Genomic DNA, 24,051 nt, shown 5'->3' on the forward strand with positions numbered 1-24,051 from the left:
AATAACAACAACACTCATCATATTTTGACAACAATTTTCCATTTAATATGTAAAAATTAAATTAGACAAAAGTGGAATAATAAATATAAAATAATAGCATAAAACAATATAAAAATTATTATAATGAAACAAAAAACTAGAAGAGATGAGAGATTAGTGAAGATGAAAAAGAAAAAACAAAAGAGTTGAGAGATTAGAAAAGAAGATGTGCAATAAAAACGAAACTGAAATAGGGAACATTTGCATAGAAATGAGAAGGTGAAAAAGAAAGAATATAAAAGAGTAGAGATTAGATAAGAAGAGGGAAGATGTATGTGGAAAAGAATGCGTGATAATGCTATTAGAGTATGTGTAAGGATGAGAAAATTGTTCGTAATCATAAGCTAATGTATAATAGGTTTAAGTTTGGGTTGGATGTGAGTTAAATAAAGGTTAGGTCACTCATCATATTTTGACAACAATTTTCCATTTAATATGTAAAAATTAAATTAGACAAAAGTGGAATAATAAATATAAAATAATAGCATAAAACAATATAAAAATTATTATAATGAAACAAAAAACTAGAAGAGATGAGAGATTAGTGAAGATGAAAAAGAAAAAACAAAAGAGTTGAGAGATTAGAAAAGAAGATGTGCAATAAAAACGAAACTGAAATAGGGAACATTTGCATAGAAATGAGAAGGTGAAAAAGAAAGAATATAAAAGAGTAGAGATTAGATAAGAAGAGGGAAGATGTATGTGGAAAAGAATGCGTGATAATGCTATTAGAGTATGTGTAAGGATGAGAAAATTGTTCGTAATCATAAGCTAATGTATGATAGGTTTAAGTTTGGGTTGGATGTGAGTTAAATAAAGGTTAGGTTGTAACATAATGCGGTTTGATTCGGTTTACAAAATACAAACTACAAATCGAACCGCATCGTGCGGTTTTGTTAAAAGATGACCCAAACAAATCCGAACCAAATGCGATTTTTTGCGGTTTCGATTTGGTTTGGTTTGGTTTGCGGTTTTCTATTAGGTTGGTTTGGTTTTGAACAATGATTGATTGATTGGGATAAATATATCACTATTTATTGTTTTTTTAATAGAGACGTTTCAAATTTTTTGAGACCTTGTGTAGGTTAGCTATAATTTATCTATGATGAAATAAATTGTGGCTATTTTTAATCACAATTTAAGTTGAAAAATAATTTATGAGGTTCTATTTACCTACTGTTTAACTTTAACAATTTTGAGGCGCTATGTGGTAGTTCTCCTTGTACGTCCTCAAAGACGACTTTGCTTGAGAGGAAACCCCGTCATTTTAAAGATGAGTTTGATAGAAAGTATAACAAAGTAGTTGCAAGAGTGTTGAAGAAAATTTTTAAGGCAACACAATGCAAAAGAATTCGTCAAATACATATTTTTCAATTACATTACATTGACTAAAATCAAATAAGAATTAACTTAGAATACAGGCAAGTGCTCCATAAAATTATAATAATCATATTGAATATAAATCAATTGAATATTAACTTAATATGACCAATAAATAATTTTGAGTCTGTTTGATAAAAACAGCGGTTGACTGAAAAGTTAGCTGATAGTAGGGGTGGAAAAACGAGTTCGGCCCGTTGGGCATGCCCGTTTTGCTTGCACTTTTGTGTGGGGCGGACCAAGGTTTTAAGCCCTCATCCTATAGTGTGACAGTCCCGCCCCATCCCGTTTTTTATGCGGGCTTTTACGGGCACCGAAATTAACATAAATTTTGCATTTTTAGGCTTAAAAAGTATGGTGCCCGCAAGCTTAGCCGCCCGACCTTCACTATTTTGCTTGGCGGGGCAAAGTTTTAGGCCCGCACCCTCTTCTATGACCGTTCCGCCCCACCCCATTTCTCGGGGGCTTTTGCCGGGCGGGCCTAAACGGGGCGGACATGCCCGTTTACCACCCCTAGCTGATAGCTTATAGCTTATAATTGATGGTTGATGATTGATAGCTTATAGCTTATGGCTGATGGTTGAGACTAATAACTGATAAGCTAATTGAAGTGTTTGATAAAATTAGCGGTTCAATGACATGAAAGATATTTAATACATAATCATTTAATTTGAAATTAAAATAAATTATAAAGGATAAAAATGTGTTTATGCTAAAATAATAAGGATAAAAAAGAAAAAATAATAAGCTATAAGCTATTAGCTAAAACGCTATTTGAAATAGCGTCTGGAAAATAAGCTATAAACTAGTAAAATAAGCTATAAGTTAGTGATGAAAAGACCGTTATCAAACAGGTCTAAATTGTCATATAAGTTTATAAACTATAAGCTATAAGACATAAGCTCAAAATTATGCCTTACCAAACAGAAGTTTTGTATTATTGATCATTATTTTGTATTTTTTCTTATACTTGCTATATAATTATTTTTTTCCTTTTTATAGATTCTATATTTGTGGTGTAAAAAATTACTTATTTCAAAATTTTAAAATGAATATTATTTAGTATAACAATTATTAATAAATATGTATAGATATTAGTATTAAATATATATTCGAAATAATATAATATTTTGAATCCGTCTTTTATTAAGGAAATTAAGAACTCGTAATGTAAATAAAGACGAAGATAAAAAACGATGAACGAAAGATTTTCCGTAAATACTATAAAAATATTTTTTCCATATCAAAAATCATAATTCTTATTATTAAATTTTAAATTAATTTATTTTTGTTCAAAAAGTATATTTTATTTATTATTATTATCATTATTAATTTATATTTTCAGAGCAAAATACAAAAAGACAATTTTCCTACTAATACACGAAGAAGCAAATACGCGTGCAAAGATTTTCTCTCCAAGTCAAAAAAACAAAACTTCATCTCTATACAAAAAAAACAAAAAAGACGATTTTCTCCTCATATCAAAAAACCTAAACCAATGAAAAACCGCCACGTACTCAATCCCCATTGCGTAAAACTACGAATCTATCACCGACTAAGCTACATAGTAACACAGTCGACACGTACCCTATATTCCACCGGCTATATCCGGTAACACGAAGTCATAAACCGGTAAAAACCAGTCATAGCCTTTTCTTTCATTTCCACTAGCTACTATATATCTCTCTCTTCAACATTTCATCTCTCTTCTCTCTCACACTGTTTCTTTTTATTAATTAATTCTTTATTTTAGATTTTTCTAATTTCATTTCCAGAAAGTGACGTTTCGCTTTTCCCAGCTCGCGGTTTGGATGTGAGTAGCTCCAAAACAATTCTCTTATGTTGTTTCATGTTTTCAATCATTGTTTACTGATCATGGTAAATGTTTGTCGAGTATTTCGTTTTGGTTTTTGTTTTGGTTTTTGGTGTGTTTTTGGTGATGAGTTCAAAGCTTGCATTTTTAAGATGATTGGGTATTTGAATTATCAGTTTCTGTTATTAGATTTTAGGATTAGGAGTTTGGGTGTGTATTGGGAATGATAATTGAGTTACTGTTTTTTGATTTTGGGTTTTAGGGTTTTGAATGTGTGAATTGAGAGAGTTTATTTTGATATCTGATTTTCTTTGTTGACCGGTAAGAAGAATAATTAGGGTTTATTGAATAAAATTGTCTGATTGTGATTTTACTTTATTTGAAAGGGTGGGTGTTTAGTGTTGAATTTTGTTTGTATGCTTTTGAGAAATGTATGTTTGATTCTAAATCAGGTATGTATAACATTTTATTTGGGTCAATTAATTGAATGTGTACTTTTTCTGTTTTGTTTGATCTGTATTATTGTACATAGTTGAAATGGATTTGAAGATAGATTTGAGAAGAAAATTGTTATTTTTGAGCATTTGGTTGTATGTGTGATTGTAGGTTTGTTGGAAAGGTTGTATTACTGCAGTGAAGATCTTAGAGAAAGGAGTGTTACGATCGGTGTTTAATACTAAATCTGCCTGTTACATTGAATTTGTATATTGTTTGAGTATATTTTGATTATTAGTTAAGCCTGGCTTTCGAGAACTACCTTGATTCGAGTCACCAAGGGGGCATACCTCCCATGGCACCTTCTCGGGTGGCAGGAGGTTTAGCCCAATCATCATCAAGTTCTGGAATTTTCTTTCAAGGAGAGGGACAGTCGCATAATTTAGTTAACTCTCACTTGAGTTCATCTTTAGTTAACTCGTCTAATACTGTACCTGGAACTGGTCACTCCAACCTTGGTCCAGTTCCTGGGGATATGAATAATGCAATTTTGAACAGTGTTGCAAACTCAGCACCAAGTGTTGGAGCCAGTTCTCTAGTCACGGATGCGAATTCTGCACTCTCGGGTGACCGCCATATGCAAAGAAGTGCAAGCATTAATGGAGACTCGTACTTAAGATTACCTGCCTCGCCTTTGTCATTCACATCGAATAATATTAGTATTTCTGGGTCACCTGCAATGGATGGTTCATCTGTTGTACAGCAGAATTCTCATCAAGATCAGAATGCTCAACAATTGCAGCAGAATCAGCAGAAGCTTCAGGGTGGTTCAAGTTCTATGCATATGCCTGCTTCTCAAACTGGATCGTCTTCGCACCAAATGGGTGCACAAGTGGCAGGATCTTTCATTCAAGATCCAAATAGTATATCTCACTTGCTGAAAAAACGTAGGCTGGATATCAAACCAGATGATATAATGCAACAACAGGTAATACAGCAGCTTCTTCAGAGACAAGACCCCACACAATTCCAAGGACGGAATCCACAGTTACAGGCTATGTTTCAGCAACAGCATAGACTTAAGCAACAACAAATCTTTCAGTCATTGCCACAGGCCCAGCGGATGCAATTGATACAACAACAGCAGCAACAGCAACAACAGCAGCAGCAACAAATGCAGAGGCAGCAAATACAACAACAAATGATGCAGCCCTCGGCTGGTGTGAAGCGGCCATATGATGGTGGTGTTGGAGGCGTATGTTCCCGTCGATTGATGCAGTACCTCTATCATCAAAGACAGCGACCAAGTGTGAGTTTTGTTTATTTGCTTGCTGCATCTGAACACCTGTCTACATGATTTATTTTGTGTATGCAGCAGCAATGTTTTATGATTTGTGGATGTTCAAATCTCTTTGAGAGGCAATATATCATGTTTCAAGCATCAGCCCTTCTATTTTAGGCATTTGAATTAGTTAGTGTGTTTTTAATGCTTTGGTATTTAACATCTTAATTAGTTACATAACCAAACTTCAATTGATCTGTTTTTTCAGGATAATAGTATTGCGTATTGGAGAAAATTCGTGGCTGAATATTATTCTCCTCGTGCAAAGCAACGGTGGTGCTTGGCATTATATAGTAACCCTGGACACCATACAGCTGGTGTTTTACCGCAAGCAACTACAGTTAGTTTTTTTCACTTATTTACCCTGTATATCCTGTTCCATGAATAAAATGATGCTGTAATGTTTTCTCATAATAAATCTTGCATTAAAAGTTTTAATAGATTGGATTAGATATCATCATGTAAATTGTAGGCAACTTCTAAGAATGAGTTTTGCCAAAAATTTTGGATGTTGCTTAGTCAGTTTTTTCTTGTTTTTTCCTATCTAGCATGTTGGTTCCATAGTCCTTGGCGTGATGATGATCTGACCTTGATATTTCTTTCTCCAGCATGCTTGGCACTGTGACATATGTGGAGCTAAATCTGGAAGAAGGGGATTTGGTAGAGAACTGAACATATTATGTTATTCTATCAAACTGTGATTATGGATATCTTTTTTGTTCATACCCGTAACTCGATTTCTTAGAATGTTTCTTTGTTTCTGATGATGCTAATCTAATAATATGTGCATGCCGGATTTCTTTAACAGAGGCAACTTTTGATATACTACCCAGACTTAACGTAGTCAAATTTGATGGTGGAGTGATCGATGAACTTTTGTTTTTGGACTTGCCACGCGAAATAAGATTTGCGTCTGGTTTGATGATGTTAGAATATACAAAAGCAGTTCAAGAGTGTGTGTATGAGCAGCTTCGTGTTGTTCGTGAGGGTCAACTTCGTATTGTATTTACTCAAGACCTAAAGGTTATAGATCTTTATTGTATCTGAATATATTCACTGTTTGAATCTTTTGCTTGTACAGATCACTGAAATTCTTGCTAATTTGCACAGATATTTTCTTGGGATTTCTGTGTAAGACGCCACGAAGAACTTCTCCCTCGAAAGTTAGTTGCCCCACAGGTATTTGATTCTGCATGCTGTGTTGTAAGATGGTGCAAAAGTTAACAGGATATTTCTGGGATATTTCTGTTACGTAGCTCTCCATTTGGCACCACTTTCTGTGTCTTGTGCTATTAGATTCATATTCTTGTTGAAACTTTATGCTACAAGATTCAAAATGAACTAATCACCATTCTCGATTGTTCATTTTTAACTATTTTGAAAATTTCCTTGAGGCTTAAAAGTGTGATAGCATTAACAACTTAATTAGATCTATATAATTGGAATGGTAGTGTAGAGGTATTATTTTGGAGTATAGCCCTTACTATTTTTTAACTTCTTACAGGTCAACCAATTAGTTCAGGTGGCTCAAAAATGCCAAAGTACAATTTCTGAAAGTGGGTCAGACGGGGTATCTCAGCATGACTTGCAATCAAACAGCAACATGTAAGTTAACATTTTTTATAGCTTATGCAAATGTGTTTGAGTCATTCAAGGTCAACTAATAGGTGTAGTGAATTTTATTGTTACCCATATTAGTGCATACTTTGTTTTCTAAAGATGAAATTAATCATTATAATCAACCTAACTACTCATTTTCTTATTAAGCGCTCGTTACCCAAATATGACTTGTTATGAGAGTCTATGAACTAAGGTTTTAAGGTAATGTTTCTTTTATATCAGGGTCCTAACTGCTGGGCGCCAGCTTGCGAAGAGTTTGGAGCTACAATCACTAAATGACTTGGGCTTTTCAAAAAGATTTGTGAGAACTTTACAGGTAAATTGTTAAATTAGATTTTACAGTTTCTCTGTAGTGTTGAAAACCAGTGAAACCTTAATTCTTTATTTACAATATTTAATCAAAACCTCTTTTTTCTTTGCCCTTATGTAATGTTTTTACAGATTTCTGAGGTTTGCAATAACATGAAAGATCTAATTGATATCAGTTCTGATCAAGATATCGGAGCAATTGGTAATTCTTGTTGTTTTTATTATATTTATTATCACACACTTGGGTTGAATTCATTATTCATGTCATCTTTATCAAATATTGGTCTGTCTATTTTAATTTTAGGTGTCTGGATTCTTTTTCAAATTTGGAATAGCCTTCAATGTTTCCCTGTTTACTAACCCTGCATTTTCCTGCAGAGAGTTTGAAAAATTATTCGCAATTTTCAACCGCGTCAAAGCACCAAATGCAAAAGATGCAGGAGATGGAACAGGCAGCAAATGCTCAAGGTCTCCCATCTGATCGAAATACACTTAATAAACTGATGGCATTGAATCCTGGATCAAACAATCATATAACCAATAATCACAACAATATGGGCAATCGCGGTGCTTTGACTGGGCCATCACAAGCTGCTTTGGCAATGTCCAGTTATCAGAATATTCTCATGAGGCAAAACTCGATGAATTCAAGTCCTAGCTCACTTCATCGAGAAGGGTCCCCTTTCAATAACCCGAACCAAAGTCCCTCGTCAGCTTCTTTGCAAGGTGCTGGTGCTGCTGCTATAATCCCCGGCTCTATGCAGAATTCACCTCACAACAGTAGTGGTGGTTTCTCAAATCAGCATATATCCGCACAACAACAACAGCAGCGGCAACAGCAACAGCAACAACACCTTCAACAGCGCTCGTTAAGTGCGAATAATTTACCTCAACAAAATCACTCACAAGGACCTCAAGGAAATCAATCACTGCAACAGCAGATGATCCAGCAACTACTACAAGATATGTCAAATAACAACGGCGGGGGAGTGCAACAACAGTCTCATAGTGGACCCAATGTAAGTGGGAATATGGCAAAGAATAATAATTTGGGTTTTGCGGGACAAACTCCACCCACAACCGGAGGAGGCGGCGGCGGCTCTACCAGCGGTCCAGCAAATAACGGACCTGTTTCAAGGAGTAATAGCTTCAAAGCAGCTTCAAACAGTGATTCTTCTGCAGCAGCTGGTGGAGGAAGCAACACAGGATTCAACCAGAGATCATCTGACATGCCCCCGCAGAATCTTGCATTGCAAGACATAGCTTCCGATTTCGCCAATGATTTTGCTGATAACCCCTTCTTTAACAGTGATCTAGACGATAACCTGGGTTTTAACTGGAAGACATGACTGAGTCAAGATGTGAGTGTAATTGGAATTTGTTGTTCAATTGTTTTATCTTATTATAATATTATCTTTGTACAGATGATGATACTTTAAACAGTTTCTGTCTTATTTTTCTTGTTTTCTTTCTTGATGGAATTTGTGATGGATGACTCTTACTCCAGTAGGTGGGTGTTGTAGAGAGATTTTATTTGAGGGTTGTTTTTTTTTCATGGCCTGCAAGTGTAATCTGCTAGTACTTTAACCCGTGCAACACACGGAGAGATGATTGTTGCTTGGTTGTATACGTATTGCATTTTCATATTGAAAAGGTTAGTGATGTAGACATCAAATTGTGTAATATATACATAATTGTAGCTATAGTAGTTTGTTGGTAGTGGTTTTTTGTTACAAAAATGACAAAGGGACTGCAGATTATGGGAATTGAATTTAACTAGTTACAACATTTTGGATAAACAATTTATTTGTCGGTTATAGTACTTATACAAATTTTATTTTAACAAATTATAACTAACAAATTTAAAAATTTCATGTTGTGCCAACTACTTTTTTAAAATTGTATCCAAAAATTAAAATTTCAAATTTACATTTTCAAATAAATTATTCCGAGTGAAATCTTCCAAATTTTAGTCCATAAAAATTAAAATAAATGGAGACTTTTATAAAGATCCTCTCACGCCTTTTCTCTTGTGTTTTTTTTTTTTTTAAATTTTTTTAAGGCTTAAATGCACTTTTGGTTTTTTGTAAGTTAGCAAGTTTTTTATTTTTGTTTCTGTAAGTTATTTTTTTTGGTTTGTGTTCCTATATCTTATTTTTTATTTGAAGTTTAGTCTCTAAAGTCAAAATCCGTAGGAAATAACCTCCAAATTTTCTTTGAAATTTCATGTTGATTTTGATTTTAGGGACCAAAAAGAATTGGAAAGTGAAATATATGGATTCAGATCGGAATTATCTTTTACAAGAACGAAAATAAAAAATTCAATAATTTACAGGGACCAAATACATTTAAATGTTTTTTTTTTTTATTTCAGATATGATCCTCTTTTTCTCTCTCTTCTGTATTATTGTTTTTCTTTTGTCACTATTAATCACATAAGGAAAAAGAGAGAGGACCGGAACAAAAGAGCATGAGGATTCAAAATTTAAAAAAATAAAAAAAATTATGCTGAGGAAAAGTTAAAAAAAGTTATAGGCATATTTATTAAAATTATTCAAAAATCTAAAGGATAGATATACCGTTGACTTAATTTCAGAAACACCGATGAAATACGACAGAAACCAGCACAATATTTAACAGTAAAATAATCATTTTAATATTTAAAACACTCGAGTAAAAGTGTTTTAGATATGGATGTCCTAGTGTCCCATTCTTGCCTTAAATAAAAACCATTTTTTTTCCTCTTTAATGTTCTCCCAAGTCTATGATGAAAAGTAAAAAATACTCTTCTAATTTCGAATATGTATTTTGAGGCGTATCAAATTCACACAAAATAAACGTTGATTTTTGAGCACTTTTTACTTTGTCAAACTTTAGTTCGAGATGCATCTCCGAATAAGTTTAAGGTTGGATCGTAAATACATCTCTAAATTAATTCTTGTTTTTAAACTCAGATAAATTTTCGGAGATGCATCTCCGAAAGTTTTTAATCTATATATAACGCGCACAGACCTTCCCTCTTCTCATTCTTTATTTTTTGATTAAATTTTCTTTCTTCATTGGAGCTCGTGAACAACATTATTAAAGTCTATTTTTAAAGCTATAAGAGAACCCCTTCTTCGATTTTAGCAATCCCAACTCACTTCACAATCTATATTGAACATTCTTCATTCTTATCAACACTTATTTAAGTATGTTTTTCATTTAACTTATTTTGATTTTTGATTAATGTATTAGGTTAACTAGTTTACCTTCAATGCATTAGATAGTAGTAGAATTCGAAATATGTAATGTTATAAACATGTATTACAATTTTGATGCATTTTGGGTTGTTAGGGCAAGAACATGAACTGGTTCTGCAATTGAAGCACAAGACGAAGCTTTTTCGGAGATGCTATCCAAAATTGGTCCTTTCTGGTTTTCGGGTATGCATCTCTGAATATGGCCCTTTACAGAATTTGCTGAATGTTTTCCTTTTTGGTTTTCAAACGATGGTGAGAGACCCTGTTTGGTGGTACTTTTTTGGCTATGGAGAGAGCAAGCTCACGTGATGTGAAAGAAGCTCTGTATTATGTGTGTATTTTGAGGGGTTTCCTCTTGGTGCATGTGAGTCTGGGATGATGCCATATGGCGGCTCCGAGAAGAGGACGTTTCCCTATTGTGAGGCCTAGGTGGGACGGTTTCCCGCATAGCTCTAACATGCTCATGTTAAAGAGCCGTCTTGCGGCGAGTGATCAGTGGTTTTTACACATTTATTTATCGTTTATTTTAATTATCTTTGATTTACATTATTAAGCATTTTATTGCATTCTTCTTTATTTTATGCGTTGGTTGTGTGTTTTACTGGTTTTAGGTTCAGAGGAATAAATCGAGACAAATCAGTGAAAAAAAAGTACAAAATACAAAGTTTCAAAGGAATTGAAAAACATGACATGCGTGTAGTATTTTAATCATAACTAGAGCTTCGTAACTCAAAAAGTTTTGTTGATATTTTCGCATATGTATATCTGAAAACATCATTAAGTTGTTAAATAAATCAGCTCAGTAAATAAAAATATCAAAAATAAGTACATGGGGGTATATGGAGATGTATCTTTTGATGCACCCTAAATAATATACATAAATGTATTTCTGGACTAAATTTTGACAAAAATGGAATGTGTTTCTGAATTATTAGAATTAGTGTGATTTTAGATGCGTTTGCAGATGCATCTCTAGATACAGTAAACATATTTTTGGATTTTCAAATGTATGAGACGCACCCCATAGAGTGAGATGAATATTGCGCTTTAATATTTATGTTAAATCTCGAGTTGTGTTGGATCGATCCTTTTTTTTTTTGATAAGCAAAATATATTTATATATAGAGAGTACAAGGGGTACTCAAACCCAATACACCACCAGCCAATTACAAATTAATAAAGTCCAAGGGAGCTTGTAACCAATTATAAAAAGAGGTACACCTTCGCCCTCTTGAACCGATCGCTTGCCAAATCCACGAAACCACTTTAATATTCGCAACCATATCCGCTAACACGCAAGGCTCATTCTCAAAGCAAAATTTGTTTCTTGCATTCCATATTATCCATAGAGTTGTCAACCATAATAAGCATATTTTCTTCTTCTTAACCTTCCCCTTGAGAGCTGCAATGAACAGATCTAAGTGATGTATACCAGTCCCTCCATCCAAGAGTTGAATTCCTAACCACAAGGCTATGTTGTTCCACAGATGTTGGTCCCAAATAAATCTTGGTCCCAAATAAATACTCCCTTGAAGAGAGAAAATAAGAGGTGTAGGGAGTTTCATTAAACATTCGTTTGATCATGTGTTAAATTTGATGCATGTTGAATTTTCATGTCTTCGCAAATCCTTAGTTTTAAAACTTCGACATTTTCATGTTAAAGTTGTTTTGTAATGTGATACTTAATATTCAGACATGGATACAAACACACACTAAATCCTCAGTCTCTTTGCATGTTATACATATTTTTAATATTAAAATAGTTTAGTGTTATTGGCAATGAATACTATAAAAGAAGAAAATTTCTTTAGCGACCTTCCTATGGGGTCACTCCCAGCGAAAATCCGAAAATACCCTTGCTTCGGAAATGAACTTCTGAAGCGCTTTTTTTTTATAAAAAATTTCCATAATTCGGAAGTGCATCTCCGAAAACACCTCATGGGGGGTGTCTTCGGAGATGAACTTCCGAAAACACCTCATGGGGGTGAATTCGGATGTTCATTTCCGAATTATGCAGAAACTGTGTTTTTTTTAATGTTTTTTCTTAAACAGTCTCGCATTTTAATTAAACGCAAACGGCAAATAAAATAAGCGACATATAAACAGAAAATACTAATATGATAAATAAAATCCAAAAACACTGTGAGAAAGATACAATCCGAAATCAAAACAAAACAAAACAAAACACGTCAAACAAAACAAAAACACGTTATTCTGCCCGACGAGCGTTACAAAATACACATCAAACAAAACAAAAACACATTATTCTGCCCGACGAGCGAACTCCTCCGAATGAAGATACTGATACCAATCCTCATCCCACTCAGTCTCAGAACCATCAGCATCAACCACGACTCTCACGCCAGATAGTTGAGCTTGAGCATCCGGGCCCCCTGGGAACGAGAAGTAGAGCCGGTCGAAACCTTCTTCTTCTCCTTCACCTCCTTCACTCCGCGAGAGCACGAAGTAGAGCCGGTCGAAACCTTCTTCTTCTCCTTCACCTCCTTTTTTCCCTTAGCGCCACCCATTCCTGCGTAAAAATGAAGAAAGAAAGATCCATGAGACCTCCTTTTATAAAAGAAGAAAGGGGACAAAAACGCTTGGGAAACGGACAAGTCATTAAAGAACAAAGGAGGTGAAGCAGAACGCATGCACACAAACTTCAAAGAAACAGACACAATAAACAAAGGCGTTAAAAATAAAGTACTTGCAAATTAAAACGGACACTCCCTACCCTGTGTAGCTGACGCAGTCTGGGTCTCCCTACCCTGTCTGATGCGTGTTGGTTGGTTGCCTGACATGTTCCTGTAAACAATTGAAATCGATTAATATGCGAGACAAAATAAAAAACCAAAAAATTTGAACTTCTGATACAATTCGGAAGTTCATTTCCGAAAACTGGGATGGAGGTGTTTTCGGAAATGAACTTCCGAAACATCCCTGCAATGGGGTTTTCTGAAACTTCCATGGCAGACCCCAAAATCAAACATAAAACCAATTCAAAAAGCTTCTAAACAACCTAAATACTACTAACAACCAGTCCATATATCATTTATGCAATTGAAACCCTAAATAACATGCATTTGAATAATGAATCTAACAAATTTAAAACTTACAAATTGAGTGATTTGTGGGCTTTTGAATGTTGTATAGCAATGTGATTGGAGCCTTGATGCAGCCTTGGAAGTGTGTTTGCACAAATTTTCGCCTTTGCTTGTTTTTGATTTGAGTTAGGGTAAATGAATGGGGGAGGGGGAGTGTTTTAATAAATCTGCAGAACGCGCAGTATTTCGGAAGTTCACTTCCGAAATGCTATTTTCGGAAATGAACTTCCGAAATAAGACAATTTTTTCAAAAAAAAAAAGGCGTTTTCGGAGATGCATCTCCGAAAACACCTTTTTCTTGCATTTCGGAAATGCATTTCCGAAGTCAGGGGTAGTATGGGGTTTTCACCAGAGGTGGACTAGAAGGTAGGGAGGTTGGCAAAGAAATTCTCTAAAAGAAATAGGTACTAAAAGTGTAGATAAGAAAACATGTGAAAATTGAGGGAAAGGTAGAGAGAATCCAAAACGAGATTTTGTATTCTTGAATGTATGTTGTTGGCAATTTTTTTAATAAGCAAGGATTGATATAAAGAGAGTAATAGTGGTACATACTCTAATCCATTTACAAAAGACCGAGAATAAAGTTCAAAATAAAAAGAAAAGACTATCAACCGGAACTTATCCTAAAAATATAAAGGATGTTTACAAAATTCGTAAAAGTTACATTTAAAATGTATAATATTACTGACACAAGACTACTTCTAAACCTTCAATTTAATATTCAAACAAAGATCCGAAACGCACAGTCTAGCTCCATTAAAAATCATCTCATTTCAATAACACCAAATACTCTATATCACCGCTAATTAAGCGGAGTAGAGATCCTTTCCATTTCTTAAAAGAAATAAAGAACTCAATTATTATAATTTTGAGTGTGTAAAATCAAATTAATATTAAATATATGTCACATATTTTAAAAATGTGTGCTAATTACACACAAAACTATAACTAGTAATTGAGAATATGAAAAAAAAGTGAAATGAAAAGGATTTTGACCCTGCCGTTTGGTTGAGTCAAGATCTTTTTTTCACATAGAGTTTACTATACCAAAACCCCAAACTAGAAACTCTGGAACAAAATCATTCTGAATGGTTCGTCGTGACGATTATGACAGATGGTGAAAAGAGAATCACATAAACAAGATAGTGATTTTGGTGAGTGAGAGTGACTATAGTTTCAAAATTGAATATCACACGTGAAACTTGAAACGGATTTGGAAAATAACTTGCATGAAGGGGAACGATGTTGTTGTGCCTTGGTTTATACTATGTCTTTTTCACATGATTCTTTATACGAACTCTCTTTAATTCTTGTTAGAAAAACATAATCATTTTGATTTCCATAATCCTGCTCGCTAAACTCATTTGATTGCATAAGTACTAGTTGAAATTTGAAATATTTCATTTAATCACCTTTTAAAAAGCGAAATTTTTGCATTAGTTTATTAGACAAATGATATATATTTTGGTAATATTATTTTGGGTTAATTTTTTTTTTTTGGCATGTAGATCAGTTGAAAAATATCAATATTATAAAATTTAAATTTGGAATCTCAGATTTTTGATAGATTTCTAATATGCATTAATCTTTCGTTTATTTATTTAACAATTTTTTTTATTTCTTTAAAATATAAGTATTCATTAACATGTTTAGCTAGTACACCTTATTATTGAAATAAACATAAAATTAATCATTATTATCTTAATAAATATGGAAAATTCAAACCAAACACTTAAAAACAGATTAAATATTAGAAATTTATGTTAATTTATTATAGTAAAATCAATATTTTTTTGTTAAATAAACTAATGGTCCAAAGACGAGTTAATTCTGATATATTTTATTAACATATTAGATAAATTTTAATTGATGTTAAATTTTAGAAACATATTCATTTGATAGTTGTTCTGGCTAGGTCTGTGGCTGGCCCACCGTCGGGTAGGGCTCAGTCCAACGCTACTGCATGGCCCAACGTAGTAGCCTAGATTGCCACAATCGTTGAGAAGTCCTTCACCCACATCTGGTCAACCGCCTCCGAAAGAATCGGTCTCCCCACATCTGCCGGCCACGGGGTAGTTAGACCAGGACGAAGATTACGTGGCGATCTTGCCTTACCCATGTAGTATCCTGGCAGTCTTCTGTTTGGGGCCTCAGAATCCAACTCAAAATGGAAGACCTTGGCCCAACGCCGGGGCACTATAAATACCCTATTTCATAAGAGGGTCAGGTATTCTAATTACACTCTAACTTCGTACTTGCTCTCTATCTTCCCCATGTACCTTACTTCAGTATCAGAGTGTCTTGCAAGTACACCCCTTGTCTTCGCACCAACCGCAAAGGCTTAAGTGTTGCAGGCCACATAAGATCGTTCTGATCCCAGAGAGATCAATAATAATTTTTCAATTCAACCGTAAATTTTTTAGAGAGATACATTAAACCTGATGGCCACATTAGGCACCATATTTTCTCATCCATATAAAGTTATTTAAAAAACTCATATCCTAAATTCCAATAAAAAAACTACTTAGCTCATTGGCAAAGGTGATATTTTTTATTTCTAGCTTGACAAATCATGTGGCCAACCTTTGTCTTATCTCTTGCAAATCTCTCATAAATTAAAGTGTCTTCATAACCTGATTTTACCTAAATTTTTGGCCAACACCTTCCTTCATATCACTAGCTCTATTAAGGATATAATCACTAGCTTCCTTCATTTGCTGCAATGCTACAGTTCTGGTTGTCTATCAGTTGTTGACACGCCGCAACTTGCTTACCATTCCTGCATTGTAAAGTTAGTCGACCACCAGGGTATTGCAGGTGTTCCTCAATGAAGTTAAGGCATGGGAACTTGGAACGATTTCCTTTTAGGAAGGAGATGGGTGCCCCACTGCACCAATGTACTTGATGTGTTCTTCGTACTTTTCTGGCAATGGTCCTCGTGAGTCAAGAATCACATTAACTATCACTTTTGGTTGTTGTGTTTTGTCCAGTGTATTTAGAGTGTTTCTTGTGCTTCCCATGGTAGGCTCATAGCAATGTTGATAATGTGAGGGTATTTGAGTACATTACCCTTTAGTTTTGAAAGTGTTTGAGATATTTATTAAGTGGTTTTGGATTTCATTAAGAAAAAGGTTTTAGTTTTAGATGAAGATGCATATGAAAGAAACAAAATCTAATGGGAAACTTGATCTTAATTGTTGTCATACAAAGTGGACTTAAAGTTGAGATTTGAAAGGGGGAGTTTTTAACCTAATGTTGGCATGCCATGATGGACTTAAAGTTTGGATTGAAATGGGGAAACCATAATCATGTTTGCATGCTTTAATAAAATCCTAAGGTCTAATTAATTCAATTTAATAAAGAGATTAAAATTGGATTGAAGATCCTAAGGGAGCATGTGAGGCACAAGCAAGTAAAGATTAACATCAAGTGAATACACAAGAGATAAAGCCTAAAGTGGACTAAACAAACTCAAAGGAAAGCATAAAAACCCTAAACAAAGGAGGTGGCTCATTTAAACCTAATCATCTAATCACACCCCAGATGAACACTTAAACATACAATAAGAATCAAGTCCAACACAAAGTAAAGTAAGTGATCATGCATCAAAACAAAGTGTCAAGTGCAAAACAAAAGAATGATCAAATAACCAATCAAACAAAAGGGCAAACATCATCAAGCTCAAGACAAGATCAAACCAAGTAAGCAATCAAGAAGCCCATAACCAAATGCATCAAGTAAACAAATATGAACAAATAACATGTCAACGAGAAATGAATCAAAGCATACATCATGTCATGTATCAAAGGAAGAATGCAAGATTAATTCAGAAAATAATCTTTCCAAACATGTATAGAAAGATCAATCATAAGTAAATAAGACAAACCAAAGCAAGAACAATCATGTGAGTCGAGAGAAATGAGTCAAGGTATCAAAGATATGGCATGGCAAGCATCAAGACATATCAAGTGTAAAACATCAAAGCTAAATGATGGAATTATCAAAGTGTGAATCAAGTAACATATCATAAACCATACATGATAAAGTCAAGACTAAACATCAACTGCACAAGGTAAAGCATGTATCATCTAAAACATGATAAAGCTAAGTCTAAAACCTAAGGAAAATCAATCATGTATCCAATCAAGAATGGAAAAGTAAGCATGTGGGCATATTATAAACAAACATTAATCAAGGAATGGTAAAAGAAAATGATACAAGTCCATAAAGGAGGCAAGAGTTATCAACTCAAGGTATCATGGTATGAATCAAGAAGAAAGTATCAAGCATCTAAGACAACATCCCAAAAATAACAAAGCATGAACATACATCAGAAACAATGATAAGAGATCATGAATGAACGAAACAATAAACACAAGTGTGGTAAACCTAAGTTAAGTATCATAAGCAATATCTCAAAGACATCATAACATGACAAAGCAACAAAGGAAACATAGAATGAAATTGGGGTTTACACAATTAGGGTTTCAAATGAATTCATCAAGTGTTTATGGTTCATGGTAAGGTGTTAAGACAAAACATCCAAGCATCATTAATCATACATCCCAAGTATCATCATCACATCAATAAGATTGATCAATCACTAGAAAAACATGGCATCAAGATTAACATCAAAGAAGGACATGGAATTAGGGTTTTTTCAAGTACATGTACAAATCAAAAGTGAACAAGTATTTCATGAATCAAGCTTTCAAATTATTATCAAGAAAAAAAATCAAGGCATGAGACTAAGGCAAACAATAAATCATGGTGTTGTTCAATAAAAAAAGACTTAAAATAATTAAATATTTTTGTATTTTTAATATATTGAGATAAAATAACATGCTTAAAAGAAATTAAATAAAACTAATAAAATAAAAAATAATCATACATATTTTTGATACTTTTTATGTGTAAAAAATAAAGTCAATAAAAAAACAAAATAACTTAAACAAAAAATTAAACATAAAAATAAGGGTTAAATATACGATGCCCCCCTGCCACTAGGGCGAGTTTTGATTTTGCCCCCCTGAAGTTTTTTTTTGTAAACCGCCCCCTATAAAACAAAGATTCTGTTTTCAGAAGCCCCTATCCCTTGTTTGGCTGACTGGACGTGGGAGATTTTGCTGACTGGGCAGTTGAATTCCTTGTTTGGCTGACTGGACTTGCTTACTATGTTTTGATTTTGCCCCCCTGAAGTTTTTTTTTTGTAAACCGCCCCCTATAAAACAAAGATTCTGTTTTCAGAAGCCCCTATCCCTTGTTTGGCTGACTGGACGTGGGAGATTTTGCTGACTGGGCAGTTGAATTCCTTGTTTGGCTGACTGGACTTGCTTACTATGTTTAATAAGCAAAAATCATCCAAAATTTTTGCCACAGCCAAGGATTGAACCCAGTACAAGTATATTATTGAGAAATTCCTCAACCAACTAAGCTACACCATTTCGTTGCAACAAAATATTTTTTATTTGCTTTTCTTATTAATGTTTTAGCTGAATAAAAACTGAACATAATAATGTATTTTGTATTAGCATAAAAGTTAGTATATTAATATAAAACGTTTTATATAATATTTTAAATTTATAAATTCTTAAATTTATAAACTAATTAAATTTTTTATAAACTATTAAATTTTTATAACACTTTCAAGTTTTTAATTAACGTTTTTATATAATTTTTTAATTAACTTTTTTAAATGTAATAAACAAAAATATTAATATATATATATATATATATATATATATATATATATATATATATATATATATATATATATATATATATATATATATATATATATATATATATATATATATATATATATATATATATATATATATATATATATATATATATATATATATATATATATATATACTGAATGTTAACATTTATTTAACATATAAAATAAAAAAATTTAGTATATATGTTACATATATATAAATATACTGAACATTAACATAAAAAAATTTAACATATATATAAAACAAAATAAATGTTGTTAACGTTAATATAAAAAAATAAAACATATATATAAAACAAAAAAAATGTTAACATTATACTAGGAGTCCTTAAAATATTATAAACTAACTATTAATATATAAAGTATATTTTAGTATAACTAATATAAAAAGTTAGTATAACTAATATAAATTAATATTGTTTAATTTTTTATAGGAATTGCTCAGTTTTTTTAGAAATTTATAAATTTGAGATGTTAATATATTATATAAAAAAATAAAACGTTAATATTTGTTAGGGATTTATTAATTATTGCTCAGTTTTATAATTGAAAAATATAATTAGTTTTATAATTATTGAATCATCTATATTTATTTTATTTAGTTAATATATATAATAAATAAAAAACGTAAACATTCAGTATATATAATTAGTTTTTTATGTAACATATATACTAAATTTTTTTATTTTATATGTTAATTAAATTTAAACATTCAGTATATATATAAAAACGTTAATTAAAAACAATATTAAAGTTATAAAAATTTAATTTATAAAAGAATTATCAATTTATAAAAACCAAAAACTTTAAAAGTTCAATTAGAAAGTACATTAATATATAAAGTACATTAATATATTAATGTTTTATAATATATTAATATTTTTTATAATATATAAAGTACATTTTAAATATACATTAACGTTTTTTTATAATATATTAATGTTTTTAATATGTATAATTATTGTTTAGTTTTTTTAATTATTAATATTAACGTTAATCTATATATTTTTTATAAAAATAGTTAAAACGTAAATAATATATATTAAATTGAGTTTGAAACGAAAAAAAAATCAATAAGATGTACCAGTTCAGTTGGTGGGAGATGCGTAATGGCCATATGCAAGAACCAGGTTCGATTCTTGGGTTTGACAAATTTTTTGAATGATTTTTGCTTATTAAACATAGTAAGCAAGTCCAATCAGCCAAACAAGGAATTCAACTGCCCAGTCAGCAAAATCTCCCACGTCCAGTCAGCCAAACAAGGGATAGGGGCTTCTGAAAACAGAATCTTTGTTTTATAGGGGGCGGTTTACAAAAAAAAAACTTCAGGGGGGCAAAATCAAAACTCGCCCTAGTGGCAGGGGGGGCATCGTATATTTAACCCTAAAAATAAATATAAAAATAAAATAAAGGGTTAATATCTATTTTCACCCCTGCCATATGGGGTGTATTTGAAAAACCCCCTGCGAAAAAAAAAGTTGCAATTATTACCTTAACAAATTTTAAAAGTTTCAATTTGGACCTTTAGCCAGCCACATCATCCAAAAATCTGACGTGGCAACTTTTTTTTAATTTATTATTATTATTTTAATTATGTGGCTGACTTATGTGGCATTCTTCTTATTTTTTTATTAAATTTAATTCCATGTGGCATTTTTATTATTATTATATTATTTAGTTCTTAACATGTTAAATATCAAAGTTTAAAAAATTGGTCCCATGGGGTGCTGAACCCATGCACCATACAATACATGTGAAACACCTTACCATTACACTGTGGTTCGTTTTATGTATCAAAGTTCCCATAGAAAGTATATAATAACTGCTGCTACGTTATTAAGATTAATGTTAATGTTTACATTACTACTTTTGACTAATATTAGTCTATATTAATTTAATTTAGTTTAATTTGATTTATATTTTATAATTAATACTATTTTAATTTATATTTTACTGTTAACATTATTAATTAATATTTGTTTATATTAATTTAATTCAGTTTATATATTCTAATTAATATTAGTTTAATTAAATTTAATGTTTATATCAAGGTTTTTATGTAATTTAATTTAATTAATATTATTTTACTTTTAATGTTATATTTAACTTAATAAATTTAATTTAATTTAATTTAATTTAATTTAATATTAGTTTAATTTAATTTAACGTTTATGTTTAATTTAATTTAATATTAGTTTAATTTAATTTAACGTTTATGTTTAATTTAATTTAATATTAGTTTAATTTAATTTAACTTAATAAATTTAATTTAATTTAATTTAATTTAATATTAGTTTAATTTAATTTAACGTTTAGTTTAATTTAATTTAATATTAGTTTAATTTAATTTAACGTCTATGTTTAATTTAATTTAATTTAATATTAGTTTAATTTAATTTAATGTTTAGTTTAATTTAATTTAATATTAGTTTAATTTAATTTAATATTTATGTTTAATTTAATTTAATTTAATATTAGTTTAATTTAATTTAACGTTTATGTTTAATTTAATTTAATTTATTTTAATTTAATTAATATTATTTTACTATTAACATTATATTTAAGTTAATTAATTTAATTTAAACAATTTATATTAATATTTATATTTAATTTACTATTAATTTTATTAATTAATATTATTTTATATTAAATTAATTTAGTTTATAATTTAATTAACTTTAATAATATAAGTCAAAACTAACCCAATGTGAAGCGTGGTAAGCAATCCTTCCTATTAATAATGTAACATTAACACTATCTATTATAACACAGGTAAGTCATATCTTTAACACAAAGTGAAACGTAGCCCAGTGGTAAGGTGTTTCACATGTATTGTATGGTGCATGTGTTCAACATTCCATGGGACCAATTTTTTAAACTTTGATATTTAACATGTTAAGAACTAAATAATATAATAATAATAAAAATGCCACATGGAATTAAATTTAATAAAAAAATAAGAAGAATGCCACATAAGCCAGCCACATAATTAAAATAATAATAATAAATTAAAAAAAAGTTGCCACGTCAGATTTTTGGATGATGTGGCTGGCTAAAGGTCCAAATAGAAACTTTTAAAATTTGTTAAGGTAATAATTGCAACTTTTTTTTTCGCAGGGGGGTTTTTCAAATACACCCCATATGACAGGGGTGAAAATAGGTATTAACCCTAAAATAAATAAAACAAAGGGGGGTGATAGGCTGAGGTATAGGTGTGTGGACAGAAAATGCTTCAGACCCAGAGTCATGGAGGCGTAACAGAAAATAGGATCAAACAAAAAAAAAAAGGAAAAGAAAATAACACAAAACAGGTTTGGGACGAGGGGTATTCGAACCCTAACTCATTTCCTTGCAAACATACACCCTAACCAATATGCCATGATGGCCAATTCGTTAATCACTTAGCTATCAATAAAAATAAAATAAACAAACGAATTAAAAAAATTAAGCAGGACAGTACTGTTCATCTTCTTCATCGTTATAACAACAACAAAACTCAATAATGACACAATTCTAACTTTCTCATTTGTGCATCAAAAATAAAAAGTAAATGTCATTTTGCTTGAAATTTCATGAGGATTTCAAATATGTAATTAACTTAAATTAAATCTCAATCATTAATTAAAATTTTTCAGATTAAAGTTTACACCCTAAAAATTCAAATTTAAATTAAATTGTAACCACCAATCATTAGTTGGTCCAGTGGTGATTGACGCTGGACTTGGTAGGGAGAACCACGGTTCGATTCTCCGCAACTGCGATCAGGAGGGTGCTGGAACCACTTGATGCCAAAACTGATCCCCGAACCGAACTAAATCGATGGTGATAAAGCAAAAAATAAATAAATTGTAACCAAGCACAATCACAATCCAAATGCACAGGGCTTTTACTCCTTACATTAAAGTTAACATAACCATGTCAAGAAATGATTAAAATGATGCACGTATGAGGGAGTTCTAAGTTGATGCACGTATGAGGGAGTTCTAAGTTGCAATAATCTTGTCTAACAAAGAGAGTTTGTTTCTCCTTTTCAAGCACTTTCAAAGATGGAAAACAATGTGGTTAGCTTCCTTGAACCTCCAAGAGTATATTGGTATGCTTGGTTTGCTCTGAAACTTGCTAAATCACGCTGACCAAGTGAAAAATGTGAGAATTGGATGGCTCGGTTTGGTGATTACCGATGCAATCTAATGCTTACAATAATCTCTATGGTGTGTATGGATGGTGATTGAGTGAAAAAATTGTAAGGAGAGAAGGCTTGGAAATTCAAAGATAAGGATTTTTGAAGTGAAAGTGAGCTTCAGTTGTGTTTTTTTTTTAGAAATCAAGTGTCTTTGTGATCTGAGTTGAATTTACCTTTTATAGAGGTTGCATTTAGGCATGGGAGAAGTCTTGGAAGCAAGCATTGATAGTTTTTCATTGGTGCAATTCAAACAAAAGTGGCACAAACATGCTTCATGGCTTACGTTTGGATGAACACAAATGGGCATGGATTCTTGGTTTGGTTTAGGGTGGAGTGTTTCTGATGTAGAGATGGAGTATGATCAAATGAATTTTCAGGTTTATAAGGCTCAAGAATGTAAAGCAAGATTTTGAAGATTCTGGAAAAAAATGCTTTGTTCACTTTAATCCATTTATGGCAAAAGGTTTGGACAAGGCATGGATGCTTTGTGTAATGAGATGTTTTAAGCATTCTAAATATAAGAACTTATGAGTATTAGAGGTTCACTTCAGAGGTTCTATGGATCATGAGGCCAATCTCACGTTTGGACATGAAAAGTGATGTACAATTTTAACTTAAAAATCTTTCTTACCGTGGTCACTTTGTCCCACCATAAATTCATGCTCAAGCATCATAATTTTTTTCCCTTGGTATCAATGAAAAGGTGGCATGATGCCCTACAACTTTGATGTTGAACACCTGAAGAGAATCAACTTGCATCATGGAGAAATTTGGCCATCAAAATTGAATGTTGAGACTGAAAAACACTTAAAAAAATTTCTAAGTGTTTTGGCCATTTTCA

At 31.8% G+C, this 24,051-nt stretch overlaps 1 protein-coding gene across 2 annotated transcripts; it reads left to right on the forward strand.

Moving 5' to 3' along the window:
- The first annotated feature begins 3,076 nt into the window (after nt 1–3,076).
- Nucleotides 3,077–8,613, forward strand: LOC131653162 (probable transcriptional regulator SLK2). Of its 2 annotated transcripts, none has more exons than XM_058923247.1 (10): nt 3,077–3,232; nt 3,839–4,976; nt 5,218–5,349; nt 5,618–5,669; nt 5,818–6,032; nt 6,120–6,188; nt 6,514–6,614; nt 6,852–6,945; nt 7,071–7,140; nt 7,317–8,613. In XM_058923247.1, the coding sequence occupies exons 2-10, from the start codon at nt 4,023–4,025 to the stop codon at nt 8,285–8,287; spliced, it is 2,658 nt and encodes an 885-aa protein (XP_058779230.1). In that variant the 5' UTR covers nt 3,077–3,232; nt 3,839–4,022; the 3' UTR covers nt 8,288–8,613. The 2 variants fall into 2 exon arrangements, with proteins under 2 accessions (XP_058779230.1, XP_058779231.1); XM_058923248.1 differs by having other exon boundaries at nt 3,125–3,297.
- Nucleotides 8,614–24,051: the final 15,438 nt, after the last annotated feature.

This window comes from Vicia villosa, linkage group LG2, assembly GCF_029867415.1.
Source record: "Vicia villosa cultivar HV-30 ecotype Madison, WI linkage group LG2, Vvil1.0, whole genome shotgun sequence".
NCBI classification, from domain to species: Eukaryota; Viridiplantae; Streptophyta; class Magnoliopsida; order Fabales; family Fabaceae; genus Vicia; species Vicia villosa.